At 33.9% G+C, this 23585-nt stretch overlaps 1 protein-coding gene across 1 annotated transcript in view; it reads right to left on the bottom strand.

The window, feature by feature from the left end:
* Nucleotides 1–23585, bottom strand: part of LOC141434195 (uncharacterized) — a 73212-nt gene that overhangs the window by 22122 nt on the left and 27505 nt on the right. Inside the window, exons 2-3 of the mRNA XM_074096555.1 lie at nucleotides 12832–12951; nucleotides 2578–2655 (exon numbers count right to left, since the gene is read on the bottom strand). Coding sequence (XP_073952656.1) covers nucleotides 2578–2655; nucleotides 12832–12928 — 175 coding nt within the window. The 5' untranslated portion in view covers nucleotides 12929–12951. The remainder of the gene's footprint in view (nucleotides 1–2577; nucleotides 2656–12831; nucleotides 12952–23585) is intronic.

Genomic DNA, 23585 nt, shown 5'->3' with positions numbered 1-23585 from the left:
ATGTGATCCCGTCTCCGTCTATTTGAACAAAACAAACAAAGACAGCATCAAATTTATCCGTCAGATAAATTTAATCAATGGATGGTGAAACAGGGGGTTATTGTATGAGTATACAATCAGGTATATATGCATTATTCCAAAGCTAGTTAAAGTTTGACAATGGTGGATTTAGTAGGTTTTCTTTTAATAAAAAGAAAATCAAGAAGCAGATTTTGGCTCTCGGGTTTCTAGTCAAAATATGGAAAACATACCTAACAATATATTTTTCACACCTCTCCTTCAGAAAAGTAACTTTCCCTCTCTGACGAGAGGGAGCAAAGTGCAACTTTTCTGTTCAAGGCTTTTCTAAGTGTTTTATTGCAAATGCCATTTTTTGAAGTTGATAATTGTAAAGCCATGCCATTTTCTATGCTGGTTGTTCTTTAATAATATTTAGTTTTTTTTTCAAGTTTCTTAATGCTCGGTGTGAAAAGTTGTATGAGCGACTCGGGAGCAAAATTATTTTCATCTGGGGCGTTAACACTTGAATCCCTCATTACGCTCAGGATTCTACTTTAGAATCCCTCGCTACGCTTAGGATTCTAATATAGAATCCTTCGCTACATTCTGGATTTAATGTACGCCCTCGCCGTAAATACACCATTTTGCTCCCTTGTGACACAAATAACTATTTTTATAGCACAATGGTCATAAGTAGTCATTTAAAATATCACACGCAAAACATAGCAATCAATATCCACCGCCATTTTTGTACTTCATGGAGTACTCCCAGCTGGCTCACTTAAACGTCGCCAACAGCGGCATTTAGTTAATACAATTTCAAATTCAATTTTTCCAACAAGCCGTTACAATCACAGATGGAACGAAAACCTATAAACTTCCAATCGCGCCAACATAATGCGAGCATAAATCCGCGCGCACGCATGATTTCCCCACGGACCTGCTAAATGCAATACGGCGGATGTTCGATGTTTGAAATGATGACGCGTTAAAAGGGCGGTTGGGGAGTGGTTGCGTTTTTCTTTTATTTTAAAAGGAAGGAGTTTTGCACACTAGCACCATCAGTGAGCAAAGTAGTGCTAGTGCTACTGATTCTATATGGCCACGAACTGGAATGAGTGCACTATTGTGAAACGAGGTAGCTTTAGTTCAAGTCGGGGTCACTTTGTTAGCTTTAGTGCTGTAGAAACCCATAGATTTTACGGCATTTTTTATGATTTTCCGCAAATTTTTACAGCGAAAGGTCGATAAAACACTCCTAATACGGTATTTGACAACTCCTGATTTTGCCATATCTTAATATTATTATAAAAACATAGATATACAGATAGTGTTTAGCGAAGAGAAATTTTAAATCGGTTGAAAATTGGATTTATAGTGATTTTTTGAAAAATCTATATACCTGTCTCTTTCACAAACGCTTTTCTCTATGCAGCAAGTATGGCGGTACTGGCGTGTGACGTCACATGACAGTATGTCTTGCTTTGTCTAATCTTGAATTTCAAACCTTTACCTATAACTTTGTTATTTCTAAAGGTAGCTTAAAAATGGTGTAACCATTCGATAACAGGCATTGTGTAGTTTTAATTTATAAAACATATACAAAATAGTCAAATACCGTATTTGGCCAAAAGGGATATTAAAAATTCTGTACAAAAATCAGCTATGTATGAGCTTTGTTAATATGAAAAACTGTTAGTAAGCTCTTACTCAGAATGCATTTACATACCATCAGATACCGAAACACCTTGACAGTGCACTTCTCGAAACCTATTTGCTTTAAACACCATTAATTCCTGGAACCTTCGGTCTTCCGTGAAGCCAAATGAATGGATTAATGCAACATGCATTAAATATAAATAATTTAATGATCGCATGTTTGTATGGAGTGACAATTTTCCCTTGGGGCTAACTAGCTCTGCGAACAAGCACAGAATAGAGAATAAACTAGAGGCAGCGATGTAATAAACTTGCAGTTTGAAAATTAAACGCGTTTGGGTCATCTTTTAAAAATCTCGACTATCATCTGAGGTCCTGAGGTCCTGGGGTCTTGAGATAAGGTGAGGTGGGATCCTGAGGTTTTTTGTAATAATACAAACAAGGTGTGCCTCAGATATTCGATGTGCGTAAACCTCATATTCCTGAGTCTATGTAGAGATAAAATATAGTATCAGGCTAGGTCAATACAGCTTCGGAAGATATTTAACATTTGTTGATAAGTACATTTTCGTTGTATTCTTCAAATGTCAAAAACTGGAGGAGACTAACTTGATTATCAGCGTTATCGATCTTTGCATCTCATGTTTGAAATAAAACTTAATTTTAACAGGCATTAATTAAAACATCAAAAAACTAAAAAAAATACCACCCATTTCTATTGTAACAAACATATTTACATCAAAAATAAAAAACAATTAAAGTGCTCCTCATGATAATGCCAACATTCTATAAGTCGTAAATGACACGCAAAGCAACTATTCTACTTCTTCAGCCTATTTTATATGTACAATGATTATTTGACATTGACAGTCGCGTCCGTGCAGACAGCCAATCAAAGCCATGCGTTCATCGACATACCTCCGCGCTGACTGCGCCAACCGTTGACTTTTTCAATGAGTCCCGCCGACTTGCTACCTATTCTGTTAAATCTCTGCTCTGTGGACGATACAAGCACATTATTAACTGGCAACATTAAAAACATTTTATTTTTATTTTTATTTCATAGGCTTGTTGGCAAAGGTCACATCATAAGTTGTGGAGCTTATTAAACCCCGGTCGCGGCAGATATTAGTATGAATAACACGAGTGCTTAGTCTCTATTTAAATATATGTGCATACTTATCTATATAACTATGTTTATCCATTGCTTAGTACACATAGTATAAGCTTTGTTTAATTTGGGACTAGATCAATTTGGTGTTAATTGTCCCCTGATATTTATTTATTTTAATTAAATTTACGGCAATTTCTTTAGGGGGCTTTGTTAACTTTTTTTAATTCAACAAAAGAAAAAAAAGATAAATTGAATCAGATTGAGATTCTGAAATCAATATCATGACTATAAAAAAATCCCTTTTGGGAATATTTGAAAGCATTGTTTAGCTTCACATGAGCTAGTTTTAAAGGTGTTCAATGTCATTAAGTTTTCTCTATAAGAAAATGTATTTACCTATAAATATTGTGAATAAATTGCAGCTATCTCCCGCTGTTAGCAAAATGAGGCAAATCAGCCTCATGCGGTGCAATAGGTTTTAAAGTGTCATCAATGGTGATGAAAAAATTTGTTAAGCTCATACTGCTATTATTTGCCATATTTATATACGAGTTAAAGATAACAAAATATTTTCTAAAACGTGGATAAAAATTGCGTGGGTAGCTTAATTTTTAATTGTTTACAAAATACTAAGTATGTCATTTGTTTCGTTTGCGTGTACAGTTGTGTGCTCGATACAGCTTTGAGAATAATTTCGTCTTTATGTTTATCTTTGGAAAATATAATTTTACTAGGTCTATAAATCATAAATAATAAAAACACTAAGAAATCTATATACCAAATTTTATTTATATTTTGTCCAACCGTTTTATTATGAAACAACACATTAAACACACGCGCAGACACACACACACACACACATATACACAAACACACACCCACGCGCGCGCGCACTTACGAAATTTTAAGTATTAGTAAGATTTTTCATGATTTATAGGTAGTTGAAAGTCCGATTTTTCTCGTTATTGCGGTACTCTGTGACAATATTATGCACCCGACCTGCCTTAACATTCTACGTTACAATTTCCTAGTTGCTAACGGTGCGATAAAGTTATTACACGAACTTGCTAAGTCCATGCACCTTTGAAAGCAATTGCCTATGAATAAAGTTTTTTCAAACTTTATTTAGTTTCTTATAACAACTTAACATAATTGTTATAGGTAATAATCATATAGATATTAAAATTTTACAGTCCATACATTTTGTTTCAATTAGCATCTAGTGTCTAAGACACGGGCTTGGCCTAGTGTAGTGTAGACACTATAATTATGTATAGGGTGTCGTATTTTAGATTAATCACCTCAAATCTCATGTTGTATCTATTAACGATGTAAGTTTCTGTCAATACACATTTTTTATTATTATTATTGTTAATGTTTTAACAACACTAGCATTTATACTTTAAAGTCATAAGCGGATTATATTTTTCCAATTTTTTATTATTATTTTACACAAAGCTTACATAAATTAGACATATGGGGACAATAAAATTTATTTAATTTGAGATTTACGGCAAGCGGATTTCATAACCATTTACGTTCACAGCCCACACATAGCCTTAATCAGTTTATGTGCTGTGTTGATACGTGAATATATTGTTTTTTTGTAAATTCAGGTACAGTCGAGAAACTAAATCACGAACTGGACCCTTTTCATAATCAATTTCGTTATAATTTCTTTGGCAAATGTATGGGATGTCTACCCTGGACGTGATTCAGTTTCCTCGACAGTATCTTTCTATAAATAAAGTCTTTCACCTTAACTGTCATTGGTTGGTGGTTTGTGTCAGTGGTTAGAGAACCTGACTACGAAGCTTGAGGTCCCGGGTTCGATTCCCGGCCGTAGCAGATATTTGTATGAATAATACGAATCTTTGTTCTCGGGTCTTGGATGTTTAATATGTATTAAAGTATGTATTAGTCTATATAAATATGTTTATCCGTTGGCAAGTATCCATAGTACAAGCTTTTCTTAGTTTGGCACTAGGTCAATTGGTGTCAAGTGTCCCATGATATTTATTTATTGATTTATTTTTATTTATAAAAAAGATTTTGAACACTAGCATGTACTTATCAGCCACATATTTACATGAATTTTATCTCTTGATTTAATAAATTATATCTTGTTTCTTTCAAAACTAGACGATGACATATCTAATAATAAATTCTACGCTCATACTTCCATATTGTGCCTCGGGACGATGACAGTTCCGCGAAATGTCACTCGAATCGCCCTTTTCCGACTTCTTTTATTAACTTCGACACTTTTTGGACATTTATTCTCATCTAATTTTGATAACTTATTACTTGAAAAACGCCGGGCAAGTTTGAACACCCACGGTCTTATACAACATGTTATAGAAGTATTAGTATAGGTAGTACCACCAGTTGAGGTCACGCACACAAGAACAGGTCATGTAATCAGCGGTAGTTTGATATTCACTCATTCATTTAATTCATTCTCTTTTTATGCAATCAGTTGTACATTTTATGTGTATGTAGTCATTCACTTCTACTCTCGTGGCACTACCTTTAGATTTCAGCATGTGATTGAGTTAATTTTACTGAACGTCCCTCTAAAGGTTTTTCATAGGAATTTTAGGTTCAAAAGAAAGTCACTTTGCCGCCATATAATTTGAACGGTCTATGTACCTAATGCATGGATTAATTTTTCAAGTTCGATAAGAAAAATCCTGAATTAATATTGAGACACTAAGACACAGTGTACCTATGTATGTGTGTGGGTGTTATACAGGGTGGTTCCTAGGAAACCCAGAGTAATTTTTATACAAAAATGGAAATATCTCAAAAACCAAGCCGAATTTTTATCTTTAAATATGCCAAGGAATACTCTGTTGACGTCCCTCGGCTTTGTCAAAAGCACCCTGTATAATAATGTCATGATATTTCAGATACTTATTTGGCATGTTTGTCAAAAGAATCCTGTAAACTTATGTCTGTTTCATAAAATTTCCCTTTAAAATGTCTGCTCTCCAAATTGTTTTTCTTAGCCAGTTTGTGTCTAGTTATATGACTGCTGTAAGAAAACTCAATGAAAACTAACCTAAATGTAGATAAATACTTAAACCTTTTTGAGGTGTTTGCCGCTTGTTCAAACCTTTTAGAGGATCTTATGAAAAAGAGTGTCAATAATATTCAATGACATTTTACCTGCTTTAAGACAGTGACCATTTTGTTTCTTTTTATGCAAGTAGTAAAAACTACGTAAGTAATTTTAACATGAACGTTTAAATTATCGGTTGCTTCGATTGTTTGTTAGGCAAACCTTCTAAAAAGTACCGTGGTTGACCTTTCGGTAAACCACGTACAGTCTAACCTAACCTAACCACTGGAGCTAGAAATTTGAAATTCCTGAGTTCGGAATACATTCTATGGAAGGCATTTTTCAAAATTCATACGGAATAGAATAGAGTGTAGCCAATTATTATACAATATTATATTACTATATTTATTTTATATTGTATTTGTGTGTTGCCAATTGTTGTTACAGGCTTAGCCTAGTTTGGGGTCTGATGAATATTGTAAAAAAATCTTATTTGTATACCTAAAATATTTTGCATTTTTTATTTATTTATTCTTGTATAGAGCAATGCTTCGGTAGCTAGTTAAGCGGATAAAAATATGAAACATCGAAATAATTCCATGTTTCTCAAAATTTAATGTCAATAATCAGCTTAACTTTGCAAAATATAAATTTCGATTTCAATTAAATCAAGCTCTCGTTTTTGCACTACGATTCCATTAAAATTGGCATTAAATTCGGGAATAAACTATTTACAAAATAAAGTGTTTAATTGCTTGTTGATAGGAATATATTCGGGCATTCATTCGTTTCTTTTTTAGGGTTCCCTATCCGAACGATTATAAACGAAAGACTGAAAATTTCCAAAGTTGCTCTATAATATAATAATAAGGAATTAGAACAAAATATGTCAAAAGCGGATTTAAATTTTATTTGAACGCGGACGAAGTAGCGACATAAAACTGGTGTCATTTTTACATACGTAAGTAAAAGGAGTAAGTATCAATTCTATTCCTAGTCTCATCGCGATCTAATAATAGTTATCTCCGAGCCGTTAGGCGTTCAAAGGGCGAAGGCAATTATTACGAACCAAAAAGCAAGAAAAGGTTATTTTAAATTATTCAAATTTTCTTCTTTTAAGTTAAATACGCTTTTAGATACCAGTTACGTTCAGAAACAGAGAATCTTATTATTTAATTTAATTATGTTGATAAAAATAAACATACATTTGTTCAATTACTTGCCTTTTTATTAGCGGATAGGAAACAATAAAGTACGTATTTCAATAATATTGTTTGTAATTACGAAGGCGCCGAGGATTTTATTATGAGGGACTGAAAATTATTTGCTACCTACGTTTTAAAAACAATCGCGTATACAATAACACAAATATTATTTAAAATTTCATCGTGTGTATTCCTGTTCAGCATCGAGGTCACAATTAAGATGTCAATGCCATTAAGTCTATTTGCTTTCTTATTTTCATATATTTGAATACTAACAAATTACACATGTATTTCGTTTTTCAAACCATTATATCTGCAATAACCCAGAACCTCCGTTTAAAATTGTTTTTAATATACTGGTTTGGGAAATTAACTACTTATATTTTTAGCGTGATATTTCTATTTTTCTATTCAATTCTGTTGAGAGAACACAAGTTTTTTCTTATATTAAGGAGCGTATACGATATCCGTTGCCTCGACGTCTACTCGTAGTCATAAATTGGCCGATGTTTGCTAAAGATATTAACAGTATCTTTTAATGGTCTATATAAAAATGGTAAATATTGACTGCGAGCGACCTGAACATATAGGACACGATGCACAAGCCAGTGCTGGTTCCTAAACTCATTTACTTGTATTGTTGAGGTAAAAAATCTCGATCTATTATTTTATTGAAAATTGCTTTTTAAATATTACTTCTCGTCTCTTGTCTCGTAATTTACACTATTCAGTAATGATTATTTTTATTTGTTTCCTTATAATGTATCTGCGTAAACGCGAACTAAAAAGTATAAAAGAAAATATAAATCGAAATGTAAAAAACCAAGACGAAATAAATAAGTCTAGTAGTCTTTTAACTAAGAACTCTTTCAAATGATTAATGATTGTTTTATGTATACATAAAATAAATTATACCTAAATCCTAATATGGAATATAGCGAGATGAACAGCCGGGACCCATTAAAAATCATGACCGGCTCAAAAATTCCCAATAATAAGTCACGACTGTTGTACTATATAGCTGTATTCCGTATTAAATATTAGGATCTATTCAGATAACATCTCACGCCTCTAGCCAGGTCCGGATTCACAAAGGGGAGAGAAGATCTTGAAATACTTAAAATAAAATATTAAATATATTTTTAAAGATAAATTTAATCAATTTTTATTGAGAGGGTGTTTTTACAGTATTGACGAAATATTAATATATAGATATTAGTATATAGATAGATACCCTACGAAATTTGTATTTAGACATAGACATCATTTATTCAGTAAACAATACATGATTGTGTTTGAATTTCTTACAGCTAACAATAAAATAAAATACATCGGATATATCCAACATTTATACTCTATCTATACACTTCATCAAATACCTATGTAAGCAACTTTTTTGTCTTTTTTTCGTCTTAGGTCCACTCCTTCGTTACCCGCAGGCCTTTAGACTTTTAAATCCGGCCCTGTGCGTAGCCTAACCTAGGATTTGCTTGTTAGGATCTAATTTAACCTAATCTACCACGGTTTCCGTGATTCTGACAGACTCATTTATAGCCTGAAGATTATCATCTGGGCTAGGAAATACTATAATAGGTATGCACATACGTAGATACGTACTCGTATAGTCATAAGTAAACAGTAAAAATCTAAATTAAAAAGTTTATTATGTAAATAGTCAAAGGGTTTTTCAAAATCTATTCTTGTTTATGTTGTCCTGTCAAATGTTTGAAGGTTAACTGGACGTGATCTCTTTATGGAACTAGTTCGTCTTTGTACATCTATTTCTCGATGCAATCTGTTTTTTGTGTTTTATGTACAATAAAGATGCAGTCATTATTTGACTAGTGATAACTACTTTTGTTGCACGTTAGTAATTCTTTAAAATATTTGTTCAAAAGTTCTAAATATGTACTGGATTGGAGAAATATTTAATATTTAATTTCGCTCTGGATGCAGATTTGTATAAAATAATCTGGTTGTTTCTCACAATAAGAGCTGAGGTATATTTCAATTGGCAGACCAGGTCAAAGCAGCAATAGAGGGACCACTACACGCAAGCATAAGGAAGGCGGCTGCCAGGGAGAAATGGAGGCGTATTGTTAAGCTTGCTACCAGCAGTACCAGCACCTAGAAAATGATGACCACGACCACTCTGTCAAGAGTGAAACGAAGAAGAAGAAGAAGATATTTAAATTGCTTACGTATAATTCAGTAATTATAGTTGTAATGTCCGTTAAAGTAAGAAAAGCTGAAGCGTAAAATGTAGATAAGTTGTATTAATTTGAATTGAAATAAAAATAAGTCTAAAATGTTGTCGAACTGTTACTAAAACAATAACGACTTTTGGTTGTCATTATTTAATTTTGAGGAAGAACAACGGACATACTTAACCTGTTTTGTCTAAAAATTTAATTCCATCAGTCTTATCACGAACAGCTGAAGCTCATAACACATTCAACTATTTCCAAACTAAAGACGCAACATTAAAACACCTTTTCCTGATCATTCGTCATCCCTTTCATAAACAAAGCATGAGATGAGACAGTCGGCTGCCATTCGACATTTCAGCCCGCGTCACGCAATATGCCGTAAGGTATTTTTCAGGGGTAAACGAGATTGTCGAAGATTTGACTGGCTGAGCCGCCATAAGCAGTGTTAAGCCGTTATTTGATATAGTCATTTTCTCGTGCGCTAATGCCTTTGTTCTATGTGTTCCTTGGATCAAATCAGGAGACATATTATTATGTGCTATGATTATGACATTTGTGGGTGAATAATGTACGCAGGATTATGTGGGACGGAACATAATATAATAACGCTGTGATGCATACTCAGAATCGTTAGTAAGATAGATTAATCTTGTTTTAATGTAATAATAATAATTCATTTATTCCAATGTGTCAACAAAAGGAAAAAGGGACCCTTATAGAATCACTACGTTGTCTGTCAAATTGTTAGTTCTGTCAAGACCCTGTAATAAACCTTAAAATTAGTGTAAAAAACTCAGGACTGCAATACTTTGGAACTTGTTCTCCGTACATTAATCATTTGACATAACCAGCACTGGAAGAGGCCACTTGTACTTCAAAGAGATTTCGGTAATGTAATTGATACTAAGGGGCTGTTTCACCATCCATTGATTAGCGTTAACCGACGGTTAAATGTGATGCCGTCTCCGTCTATTCGAACAAAACAAATAGAGTTTGGATAGGTATTTAACTAAATGCAAACGAACTTTAGCTGCCAGATTTGGTACATTTAAGAATTTAAAACATTTTACTTATCTATTATTGTAATGCAAACTAGACTAGTGTATTTCAATACAGAAATGTAAATGTAAATGTTTTAAACCAAGTATACCTAGCAATTTAGGTTCCAGAAAATTAGGTACGACGCTAAGCGAAGCGAGAAGAAGTGTTAGGTACAGTCAAGGGCAAAGATATCGACACCGCCAAAGTTACAAAAATATGTATTGTATACACGACGTTATGCACTTAACATTAAGGCCGTGTATACATATTTTTGCAACTTTAGCCGTGTCGATATCTTTACCCTTGACTGTACAATTGTACCTAACACTCCTGTAGCACTCTGTAATTGTATTGCGTGTTCGTACCTTACCTAGGATAATCATGTCCACTGATATATTTATATACAAAAAACATTTAGTTACTGCCTTTTATCTTTGGTTAAGTCGACGACGTTTTAGTAAAATGTGGATTTAAGTTAGTTTATTAGGTATTATATCCTAATAATAATAATATTTATTTCATATTACATCCATAGTTAGTTATGAGGTGACCCGGGGCTAATGTAGCTGGGGGGATATTGTATCTGAGCCGTCTGATGGAGTCCTTACGACGCCATGTTCGCCATGTTCATGTGTGTTGTGTGAAGACAGTCTTCTGGCGAACACAACGTAAAATGGCCGAGAAGAACATGGCATCGTAAGGACGCTATAATACGGCTCAGATACAATATCCCCCGAGCTACAATAGCCCCGGGTCACCTTGCATATATAGTTATTAGTCTTCCAAGTGTTGCATTTTTCGATGCGAGTACTATTAGCAAGATAAATACTAGTTAAAAAGTCAACATACAATGTTTAGTGCAAGCTTGTTATTATTTATATTAACATATTTAAATTATATCTCGCGGAGACGTCGAGTCATTATTATGTTTGGTCATTATCATGCAGAGCTTGTGTTATCCGAAATTAGATTTTATATTTGTGTGTGTTTTCAGACGTATTTTATTATTACAAATGAGAAAGTACAGAAAATTAGTTGGAAATTTGGTAATGTAGTTTTAAATGTTATATGTAAACTTAAAGACTAGTTAAGTGTTACATTAACTTGGCAATAATTTGTATGAAACTAGAGGTTAAGGAGAACTCTTTGAAAAATTGAATATATTCACGTCTATCCTTTTTCGACCACCGGTATATATGTAGAATATTTTTAGAAATATTTCTTATTGTATTTAATAACTTTGTTTATTAATTATAATGTTTTTTCTTATTTTAGTAACTGGCTACAATTTATTAAAAAAAAAGATAATTAATTGGTACTCTTGGCATGCGCGCTGTCATCGTTCATCCACCATTATGTATATATTATAATTTATAATATATTTCATTCTCTAGTTTTTTTTCTGAATTATACTTACATCAAAATAAAGTAGATAGGCACTGATAAAATTGTCCCCTTACAGATAGAGCCGTATAAAAACAAATTATACTTTTAAGTAGTAAAACATTTCCTGGGTCAAATAATCTTAGTCAAGTTTCATTTTATTTCACATATGTACATACTTAAATACTTTGAGAAGTTCAACTAAAGCATAACCCGATCCATTGGCATTTCAAGGAAAATAAAAGAATGCTTACTGACGTAGGGAATTGTCCTTTTTATGGTGTAATAATCGTGAAACTTACATTATTTTTCCGAGGTTAACTCGCTTCGTATTTGTTTTATAAAGTTATCATAACATACATAGTTTTGTTGCTCTTTTGTAACAAATGCTAGAACATATTACGAGTACTTTAAAAGAAAAGAAATAAGCTGATGCCATTATCTATAATAGCTAATAATATTAGGTAACTAATTTGCATCAATGTGACACAAGTTTAGTTTTAATATTATTTAGATTCTCGGAAGACAAAAATTACAAAATTAAATGGTTCAGTCAGGAACTTAAGTCGATAATCGATTTGTTCAGATTTTTTCGGAAGATCTTTTTCATAGGTGACGACCGGGTGGCCAAGTGGTTAGAGAACCTGACTACGAAACTTGAAGTATCGGGTTCAATTCCCGGCCGGGGCAGATATTTGTACTATTAATAATATGAATGTTTGTTCTCGGGTCTTGTAAGTTTCATATGTATTTAAGTATGTATTTATCTGTATAAGTATGTTTAGCCGTTGCCTAGTATCCGAAGTAAAAGTTTGCTTAGTTTAGGACTAGGTCAATTAGTGTCAAGTGTCCCATGATATTTATTTATTTATAGCCGAGTGCGTTCACGATTAATGTATGAAAAAGATCATCTGAAAAGATCGAAACTAGTTGTACCGTTCCTGCCTAAAGTCATGAGTTGACGTGTGAAAGCGAGTTTTCTTGCGGTGTTTCTTAGGTTAAAATCGGTTCAGCCGTTTTTGAGATATTTAACTTTGAAGTGACAGCGTCAGGAGTTATCAACTTTTTCAAGTTGTTTACTAATTTCTTACAGTTACGTTTTAGAGCGTATTTTAGTTTTAAGAACTTATCTAACTACATAGTTAGTTAATGTACCTGTCGCTGTTTCCACGAGACATATGACCAGTAAGAGCACCAGAACCCGCGCCGCCCCCGCCGCCCCCTGGGATCGCCTGCAGTCGCTTTTCTGCATTTTGCAAGAGTTGCCGTTTGATTCTGTAAAAAAAAGTTGTATGAGACTCCGTATCGACTAGGTAATGTGGATTGTTAGATACCGGTACTCTGTTATAAAATAATATAACTATGCCGTGTTTGAGCTTAATGGAATCGTTGTGAGATGCACTTTGGCTAAAAATCATTAAAAACTATGAAAAAAAAAATGGAACACAGCCGCCTGAACTTTGCTAAGTGTTAATTTCCATTTTCGCATTGGTAAAACCAACAGTAAATAAATATTATATTTTTAACTTATGATTGGAAACACTATCGGTCGCACTGTTGGTCCTTCGAACCGGATCGGCGTATAGAGTAGACTTGGGTTGTAGGGCAGGGCACTGACTCTAACTTTTTAATGCCAAAGCTTTTTAATATTAAATATAAATTCATTAGCGAAAGACACTTTCGCATAGTTCAACGAGCTGAATCAAGAAATCGACTGACTGAATTGAATAATGAATGAACGACTGAATGACTGAATTATTAATTAGTAAATGTTATTACTCTGTTACACATTTTTTGAACGAAGCGGTTAAATAGTTAATAAGTCTAAATTTAAGCTAAATAATTATCATATTATATTTACTCCATCATTATTATACTTATCTTTTGACATTTACTAATTGTTATGGATTGTTTTAATTATAATTTTTAATATTGTTTTTATTTAATTGGGATAGTAAAATTACTTAGGATAAATAGATAAATATTTGTAGACCTGCATTTGCGGGTAAGACATAGCGACCAAAATGTAAAATACCACCATCCACTATTGTACCTACCTATGTTCTAGCAAATAAAGTTACTAATTACTGATTACTGATTTCTGACTGATAGTGTTGCCACTCAAAGTTATAAAATATTACTTATTTTCGCACCTGGCATGATTAACATAGAATCATTCCACTACGCCAGTGATTCCCAAAGTGGTCCAGGTGGACCCCCAAGGGGTCCACGGGAGACTTGCTGGGGGTCTACGTAGGCGTGAACAAAAATGGGGGTCCATAAGATGTTAATGGGGTCCACGAAAATTTATCTGCTTTTGATAGTAAAGAGCAAAAATGTAAGCATAGTTTTTATAAGGGCCTACCTACATTGTTTTAAGTACCTAACTAATCAGATAATATTTTAATAAGGCAAGCGACTGTTACTTGTCCAAACTTGCGTATTCGATATTACGTAAAATTTCGTGTACATGTACAGACTTGCAAAGCGCTATCCGCCCGACAATGCTTAATGCTTGTTCAGACACAGCGACACAATTTTTATTTTTGGCGACTTTAAGAATGTGGTAGAAATGTAGCAGCAGGGGGTCTACCGAAACCAGTAAAATTTTGAAAGTGGTCCACGAGAAAAATAAGTTTGGGAACTACTGCACTACGCCAACGTTTCACGTATGACCATCGTTTCATGACTTTAACGTCATACAGCTTAAGCTTTTAAGAATTATATAACAGGTAAATGCCACTTTCTTCACAACAATTAGCATTTCAAGTATAAAGCACCTCAGTGAAATCTGTTTTCAATACGCCCAAAGACGTTTATCAAAGAAAGGTAAAATCAGGGCTCTTAATTATTAATGTTCAAATTGAATTAATTATGTACTGCTCTTCAATATGCTAATGAGTGTATTTCTCATTTTCCCTAAAACATCACTAAAGTGTTTTAATTATAAGACGATTGTTTCAAGATATTTACAATATATATTAACAAATAGCTCGCTGTGGTTTCGCTTCCATTTGAAAAATCCCAATCACATGTTTTCGTAAAATAAGACTCTGTGTGAAATTTCTGTGGGGCTGAAGGCAGTGTTGTGGCGCGCCATGGAAGAGGCCTATGGCCAGCAGTGGAACGTATATAAGCTGGGATGATGATGATTGGAAGAATATTCTACGGCCACTCAATATTTTCTATTAATCAATATAATTTAAATCTTAAAAAAGACACAGCCCACGTCGTTTTATTTAAACTGCACCACCCTGTATTTAAGACAAGGCTCTCCATTCACATCCTCCTCTTGTCGCGGCCGGCTACGGACATGCAAATGCATTGTCGAGATAAACGCTACTTCAACCAACTTCAGTCAGCAGTCATAGGAGCCAGCGATTTTAAATGCTTATTGATAAACGCTCCACTTGTACGAGTACGCTAGTTAAAACAAGAACAGTTGGTTCACATTTTTTTTGTCTGTGTTTTTATGTAGACGTCCACTACGAGTAGGTACTGACGAGAAAAAATACCTACTTACTTCATACCTTCCTTTTTTAGGGTTCCGTAGTCAACTAGGAACCCTTGTTACTCTTTGCTACTGCTGTCACAAATAAATACTTAATTAATATTACTTTTATACATCTTTTAAACGCTACGTTTAGTGTTCATTCAAAAATCTTTTATTTGAAAATCAATTGTTCAACTGAACTTAGCAATAAATAAATATTTAATTAATATTACATCTATACATCTTTTAAACGCTACGTTTAGTGTTCATTCAAAATCTTTTATTTGAAAATCAATTGTTTAACTGAACTTAGTAATAAATAAATATTTAATATTTTATGTATTCATCAGTGAAAAGTGCACACAAGTAACAATAATATAACTTGAACTCTCATGAGACATATTTGAAAAAAAAAACGCATGAGAAAGATCTTCCGAAGAGATCGAAACTAGTCGGACCATTTCTAACTTACAACCGTAAGTTGAACCGTTTAATTTTGTATTTTTTTACAAGTAACAATAGTTATTTTATATTTTAACCTATACTATTCATTAGTATATGTGTACGTTAGTTGTCCGTTTTAAATCATACAATAAATTTTGCCTCACTTTTAGTGATCTGAATTAACTTTAAAATTTCAGTTGAACCTGATATCAATCCAATACTATCAGATTGTAATTTTTGTAGAGCTCCATCCTCTGACAGCAACGCAATAATGAAGTACCTCATCATCATCCCAGCCTATATACGTCCCACTGCTGGGCACAGGCCTCCTCTCAGAACAAGAGGGCTTGGGCCATAGTTCCCACGCGGGCCCAGTGCGGATTGGGAACTTCACACGCACCATTGAATTGCTTCGCAGGTTTGTGCAGGTTTCCTCACGATGTTTTTCCTTCCCCGCAAAGCTAGTGGTAAATTTCAAATGTAATTCCGTAAAATTCGAAAAACTCAGAGGTGCGAGCCGGGGTTTGAACCCACGACCCTCTGCTTGAGAGGCGATAGGTCAAACCACTAGGCCACCACGGCAATGAAGTACCTACCGTCAGCAAAAAAAAGTGTTTTTTATATACTTTACGACATCATATACATGCCTTACGTTGCGGAGATCCGAAAGCAGTAAATCCAATATAAACATTAGTTTTAGTTAATTGACAAGTCTATCTTACCCGCAAACTGCTTATGTTTCAAGCCCTAGCTTCTTTACCTATTATGATCTTTTATTCTTTTTGTTTTGCGAAGATATGCTTTGATAAAAGAGCGTATCGCTGTGATTTATTTTCTCCCGCAATTGTTTTATTTCTAGAATTTATTTTAATCCGTACAAACTTCAACATTATTTTATTCGTACGCGTAGCTAATTTAAGTTACTTTACGGAAAGCCTGTATTGGATTGTCCAATATATTTTATCACGGTTATATTACGACTTTCTATAACTAGATATTATGTAGATATACTACCCAAAAGAAAAAAGGAGGCAGCACGTGAGTTTTATTGGTAAAACGAAAATACTAATAATAAATATAATTCTTAATAAAATTCCTTGTCTGTTGTCCCATTAAAAGTGATCAGATAAAAAAAGTTTTGAGTCGCGTATTTTCGATCGCGTATTTTCTGTCGCGTTATTTCTTGCTGCATTCGGTTTTACAAAGTCCAGTTTGTGCAACACAGCTAAGCGACTCAAAATGAGTTGTACCTACACATTGTATGAAACCAAAATTACGCAACCGAAAATCGAAACCGACTCGCAATTCAAAAAATTACGCTCGTCTGGCTTCACCCTTAGGTAGGTATTTTTGTAGTAATGCTATAGTACCTTAAAATAATAGAAGAAGAAGTGTGTGAACTCGCGTGCAATAACGTTAATCTTCAACAGGTGACAGTTGATTAATTAAAATTACAGTTTTATTCAACCAGATGGCCTAGTGGTTAGAGAACCTGACTACGAAGCGTGAGGTCCCGGGTTCGATTCCCGTGTCGGGGCAGATATTTGTATGAAAAATATGAATGTTTGGTCTCGGGTCTTGGGTGTTTAATATGTATTTAAGTATGTATCTATCTATATAATTATATTTATCCGTTGCTTAGTACCCATAACGCAAGCTTTACTAAGCTTACGAGTACTTTGGGACTAAATCAATTGGTGTAAATTGTCATGTGATATTTATTCCAGAAGACGATTGTTTACATTTGTTTGTCAACAAAAATTGCTTTTACACCTGAGACAATAAAAAATATTTATGTGGCTATTTTTAAAAAGACTTAGGAAAATAAGGTAACAATGATTTATTTCAAACAGCATGTTTAAAAACATTACTATTGAAAAATTAATGTATTTACTTTTGTTTTGATAACACGTGCCGTTTTCATCCATACTTTGCATAACAATATATTTTTCGATGCGTTGTAAATTTAATAACGTAATTTAAAATATCGTAACTCAAATATTTTTTCACGACACTGCTCGAAAATGTGGCCATAATAACCTAAATCCAGTAGGTAGGTACACAAAACTGCTTATATTTGTACATTTGACAGCTGTACTCATTTATGGCTCGCAAACACGACAACAATGTAGCACGTTACGGTAACAGGTCGTATCTTATCTATATATGGATTTCATAGTACGGTACGACTTTTTCGAATGCATTTCTGAATAGTTTTCTTGGCCTGCTGAAACGACAATTGGGCCAATTAAAACTAATCGTCCGCTGCATGTGAAATTAAATTGACCAATGAGAATGCGTTATTTAGGACTTTTATGAGGTTTTTTAGGGTTCCGTACAAAAATAACGGAACCCTTATAGGATCACTCGTGCGTCTGTCTGTCTGTCCGTCTGTCACAGCCAATTTGCTGCGAATCTACTTGACCAAATCAGGTGAAATTTGGTAGGATGCACGGATGGTGTAATCCTATGACCCAAACACAGATGTGCAAATTAAATATTTTTTTTTAAATAAGGGTCATTTTCAGGGGAAAAATTAGAAAATAAAAAAAAATTGCAAACCTTACTGTGTGATATCTTATATCAAATGAAAGGGCTCATTATGAGGATTTCAAAAAATATATTTTTGTAAATGAACTAAATAATTCCCTTGCTCACCCGCGACCTTACGATAGCTAAGCTTATGCAAAATTGCGTGTTCATGCATTCCTCCACCTCCACACTGTAAGAACACACAAATCACACAAACCCATCTATCACACCACACACTACACTGACGCGTTTCGAACTCAAAAGAGCTCATCTTCAGAGTGACACAAGTACACCCATGCTACCAGTTTGTTAGACTCTAACACTGTTGTGTGTCTAACAACTGGTAGCATGGTGTACGGTTGTGTCACTCTGAAGATGAGCTTGTTGAGTTCGAAACGCGTCAGTGTAGTTGGTGGTGGTGATAGATGGTTTGTGTGATTTGTGTGTGTTCTTACAGTGTGGAGGTGGAGGAACTGCATGAACACGCATATTTTGCATAAGCTTAGCTATCGTAAGGTCGCGGGTGAGCAAGGGATTATTTTAGTTCATTGATATGGATCTCCGCAAAGTAACGCCTGATTCAATAAATTATATTTTTGTAATTATTGTAAAATAAATACTTTTGATTTTATTCATGAAACCTATAAATATTCTAACAATTAAAAATAAAGTGGTAAACTCAATATAATACGTTCACTTACGGAAAATAGTTCACTAAAACACCACTAGATAACGCTAGTAGTAGCTAACACGCGTCTTACTGTGAGGATTTCATATGTAATATTTTGTATTAATTCAAAAAGCATCGTAAAAATATTTATATAAAAAAATAGAGGAAAACATTTGACTTTGGCATTGTACGGAACCCTCTCCACGCGAGTTTAACTCACACACGGCAGGTTTTTTTTTCTTAAACGCATAATATACACAAATGTTTAGTGCGCGGGCTGCCATAGATCCTCGTTATGTTCGACTTGCTGCCGCAGCCAGGCTGCCTAGTGAGCGGATACCTTAATACAGTTTTTTTTAAATATGTTGTTTTGGGTACTGGCCACTAAGAATGGACTCGTTTAAGAAAATTATTAAGTAACAAAACAAAAAGCGGCGGGAGCAACGCAGTCTTTCGATTTTTATTGTTTGTTTTGTGATAAATGTTTTTATTTCCTCGCAGTAGGTAGTCGTGAAAAGAATAATGTTTAGTCTCGACCAAAAGTGCAATACGTGAACTCGTATTATCGAAGGCCTCCCCTTCGAGTCGATCTTTGAACTAACTCGTTTAACTATTGCTTACTTTCCAGCCTCTACAACAATGTACTATTTTCAAGTTGTGAAAACAACTGCTATATTTTCATTATTTAAACAGCTAAATTAAAAATGCGACAAATTTCGACGTGGAAATTATTATGAATTTATTAAAATTCTTCAAATTAATGATGAACTTGAAAGAGGCTATGACAAAATTGACGCGCATAATTAAATATTAATAAACACTTGTTTATAGAATTAATAAAGCGGATACATTTCCCAGAAGGTGTTTCGAATCATAATTCCAATTTTCTTCTTTCGGAATTTAGCTCATACTCATTTATCCATAAAATAGTGTATGACTTAGTTAATTTTTTTTTCTACTCCTGTATTTTTATTTGGCATTTAAAGGTCCACGGGCACGAATACAATGATATACATAATAAGTCCGGGAAAAAGTCTATATCATAAAGCACACTTATGATTTTTTTAATTGCTTTGAAATTCATAATAATACAGTTTAATTAATGATCTTCCTTTGATAGTTAACTTTTTAATTTAGGATTCCTAATCTCTATTTTGAATGAATACAGCATTACCAACATTATATTGAAATTATTTCACAACATTTTTATTCAGTTAATAATCAATAATCGTTCAAAAATAAAACTTAGTATCCATATATTGTAAACAAAGAATATTATATTTTACTAGGTTAGGTACCTATGCATGTTTAGTCCTAAATTTAGCATTTTCCATTCGTTTCAAGTGTTGTTTGTCATAAAAGTATAAAAAATGATCGAGCCACTGGCAAGTTAGCGTGAATATAAAAACTAACCATAAACGAACCTACTTATTACCTATGTCAAATTTCACCCCCGGAATTTTATTGGCGGCAAACGCTTCATTCATATTTCATTTCATACCGTGTTGAATGTGTCAGATGTGTGTCGAAATTAAAGTCTAGCCTGATGATTTAAAAGTAGCCGTAGAAAAAGTATTGTATACAACGTTGCTTAACTTGGTCTTAAAACACTCGTGGCGTCTTTCATAGCGATATTCGGCTGCGGCTCAGATCGCTACCTACGCCAACTCGCGTTTTAAGACCTCACTTATACAACATATGCATAACATACTATTATTTTTACGTTACCAACACACGTTCGTATGTAAGTATATGTACGTAAGTGCGTGTTAGTTGTAGTAAAAAATTGCCAACCATTTTCGACCACTCGCTGACATCCGATTGAGCTGTGGCGTAATAATGTCGTAGTGAAATTCTTCGTAATCAGCAGCAAATGTAGATGAGCAGTTGTGATGCTCAAAATTATCTAAACACTCTTATTACCTTAGCAGTAGAGTCGTATGTAGACAATTGTGAGCAACGTAGCCGCTCATCCATAATAATTAGTGTGGAATGGATGTAAGATTTACATCTAAGGTGTTCAGGGTTCAAACACGTTAGGAGCTTTCATATCCATTTGAACTTTAATGGAAAAACACATCCACATTTTGTGTCTGTAATTAAGCGCAGTAAACAAACAACAGAGGTATATTTATTATGACACAAGAAGTGATTAAAGGACGATTGCTGACCAAACAAATACCGTAATCAAACTATACAAACGGTATGAATTGCATTTAGTACGAGTAATGAATGCGGTTGTGTTTACGCTTAGCTGTTCTACGTTTGCTTTGCATATGTTGTCAGTTTCATAGTCAAGTCAATAAATGACTACAAATGGCGTGGCTTTTCTTCGCTATTCAATTTATTTTATACCATATTGACTTAAATCGCTATCGCCTCTCAAGCAGAGGGTCGTGGGTTCAAACCCCGGCTCGCACCTCTGAGTTTTTCGAAATTCATATGCGGGATTACATTTGAAATTTACCACGAGCTTTGCGGTGAAGGAAAACCTGCACAAACCTGCGAAGCAATTCAATGGTGTGTGTGAAGTTCCCAATCCGCACTGGGCCCGCGTGGGAACTATGGCCCAAGCCCTCTTGTTCTGAGAGGAGGCCAGTGCCCAGAAGTGGGACGTTTATAGGCTGGGATGAATTTACTTAAATCCAATACAAGTATGTACATAGTAATGAAAATATTTTTTCCAAAATTTTGTTATTTTACGGATTTCCATTCAATATTTTTTTATTAAGACTGAACGTGGTATTTCAAATTGGGTAGTAAAATCAATCATTCTAAATTAATTTGCTATAGTGATTCACTAGTAAAAGTTATTTTAAATAATTTCACTGTAGAATATTTAAAATGAAATGTTAATCTCTAAACCAATTCTTAAGTATTATTTGTTATTTACCTAATATTTTATTTGGTTGGTATTAATATAAACGGTACGTAATAAAATCTTTTTGTTCTAAATTTTTCTGAATCCATTTGTTATACATTTAATGTACATAAATATCATTAAATCAATATTTGGATAAGTACTTAATTTCAAGCAAATTTGGCCACTGAAATTGAAGTGGTTTTTTTAATTTGTATTATTTAAATACAAGTTTACAATTAAAATCAAAACGAACTCATTATAGGTTTTACATTAGAGATATAAATATACTATTAATAATAATGATTTATTCTGAAAAATTGCGGTACAATATAAAAAATACAATCTTTTGATAAAATCTACGTAACACGACGTGTGCCTGAACTAAGGTTATTAATTGAACCCTGTATTTCAGGCTAACGAGCATATTTACAAACTAAAATAATCACATAGGGAAAATAAACAATGTACACGGTATATGATAATTACGATCATAAATAACCTTGAAAGTTACATAAAGGTTTATAAAAAGGGATTTATATGTTACTAAAAACGAAATGTCCGTAAGTGTAAATGTAGATTTAACCAAGTCGATGTTACATATTCTATTCCTGTAATCAACTTTTATCACAAGGATTTTTTGTTCATAATTTAATTAACTTCATTCGTTTGTTTCTTTGGTTACGTATATATTTTGCAATTCCTAATTCACCCACTTGTTGTTGGTCCCTTGTTTTTGGCAGAACTCTACAAAGCTACTATTGTGTGTACATTATAATGCAGATGCATTAAAATAAACATAGGTAAGTACGAGTTATACCTGTGTTATCCAAAAGTATAAACCTACCAATGCCTTATGTAAACTAGGCAGAGTACAGAAGATATTCATAGAACCATGAAAAGTACCATCTCAATTACTTACTTCACTGGTTCCACACGTTTATATTCTTATCATTTACCTACCACTACTTCACTTGGTAACTTTACAACTTGGTTTCAAGTAAAGATGAATGAGTCTTGCGTTTGAATGATAAGCCGTGACAGCCTAGTGGTTTAACCTAGGTATGCTTTCTCTTGGAGATAATCGTGGGTTCAAATCAGATCTCGCAAAAATGCATTTGATTTTTTTGCGTGCGAAATTAAGTACATTTGAAATTTACCACGAGTATTACGACGAAGGAAAACATTTTCGAGAAACCTGCAGAAACTAACAAAGAAATTCCATGGTGCATGTGAAGTTCACAATCCGTATTGGGCCCGCGTGGGAACTACGACTCAAGCCCGCTCAATCTGATTAGAAAAAAAACTTTTCGTTATTTCCAGCAAAGTTTTAATATCTTCTCTAAGACTGACTCACGCTTGATCGGATTTTATTATTTGTTAATTTGTGGTATATTTTTATGTCTATTATCATTTTGAAATTGACATTTGTATGTTCAATTCAAACATCATGGAGATAAAACGGAAACAATAGGTTTTTGTAGGAACATGGGGACTCCTTTTATTTCCGTTCTACCAATAATAAAAATCGGTGAGTTAGTCTAAGGGAATAATGTAAAACTGAAAAAACCTCGTAGGCTCTCACGGACACGCATAAAATGTTTTCAGAACATGGCCAGTGAAGCACTAACTTTAAAGGAGCGGCTACACCGCTGCTGAAAATACGGAGACGGTACGGAATCGCAGTAGCGTATCGTAAACGTCACGATTTTATCGCATGCTCTCCACATCGTTGCTTAAAATACGCTGACGGTGCAGAATCCCAGTGACGTCCCGTATACGTCAGGATCTTACCGCAGGCTCTCCATGCAAAGTTGTGCCGCTTACCACCATGTCACTGCGACTCCGTACTGTCACCGTATTTGGAGCAGCGGTGTGGCTGCTCCTTTAACTGTTCCGAAGGTCATAAA

This window comes from Choristoneura fumiferana, chromosome 13, assembly GCF_025370935.1.
Source record: "Choristoneura fumiferana chromosome 13, NRCan_CFum_1, whole genome shotgun sequence".
Classification (NCBI taxonomy): Eukaryota; Metazoa; Arthropoda; class Insecta; order Lepidoptera; family Tortricidae; genus Choristoneura; species Choristoneura fumiferana.
The sequence above is the reverse complement of the archived record's forward strand: the minus strand, read 5'-3'. Positions and strand labels throughout refer to the sequence as shown.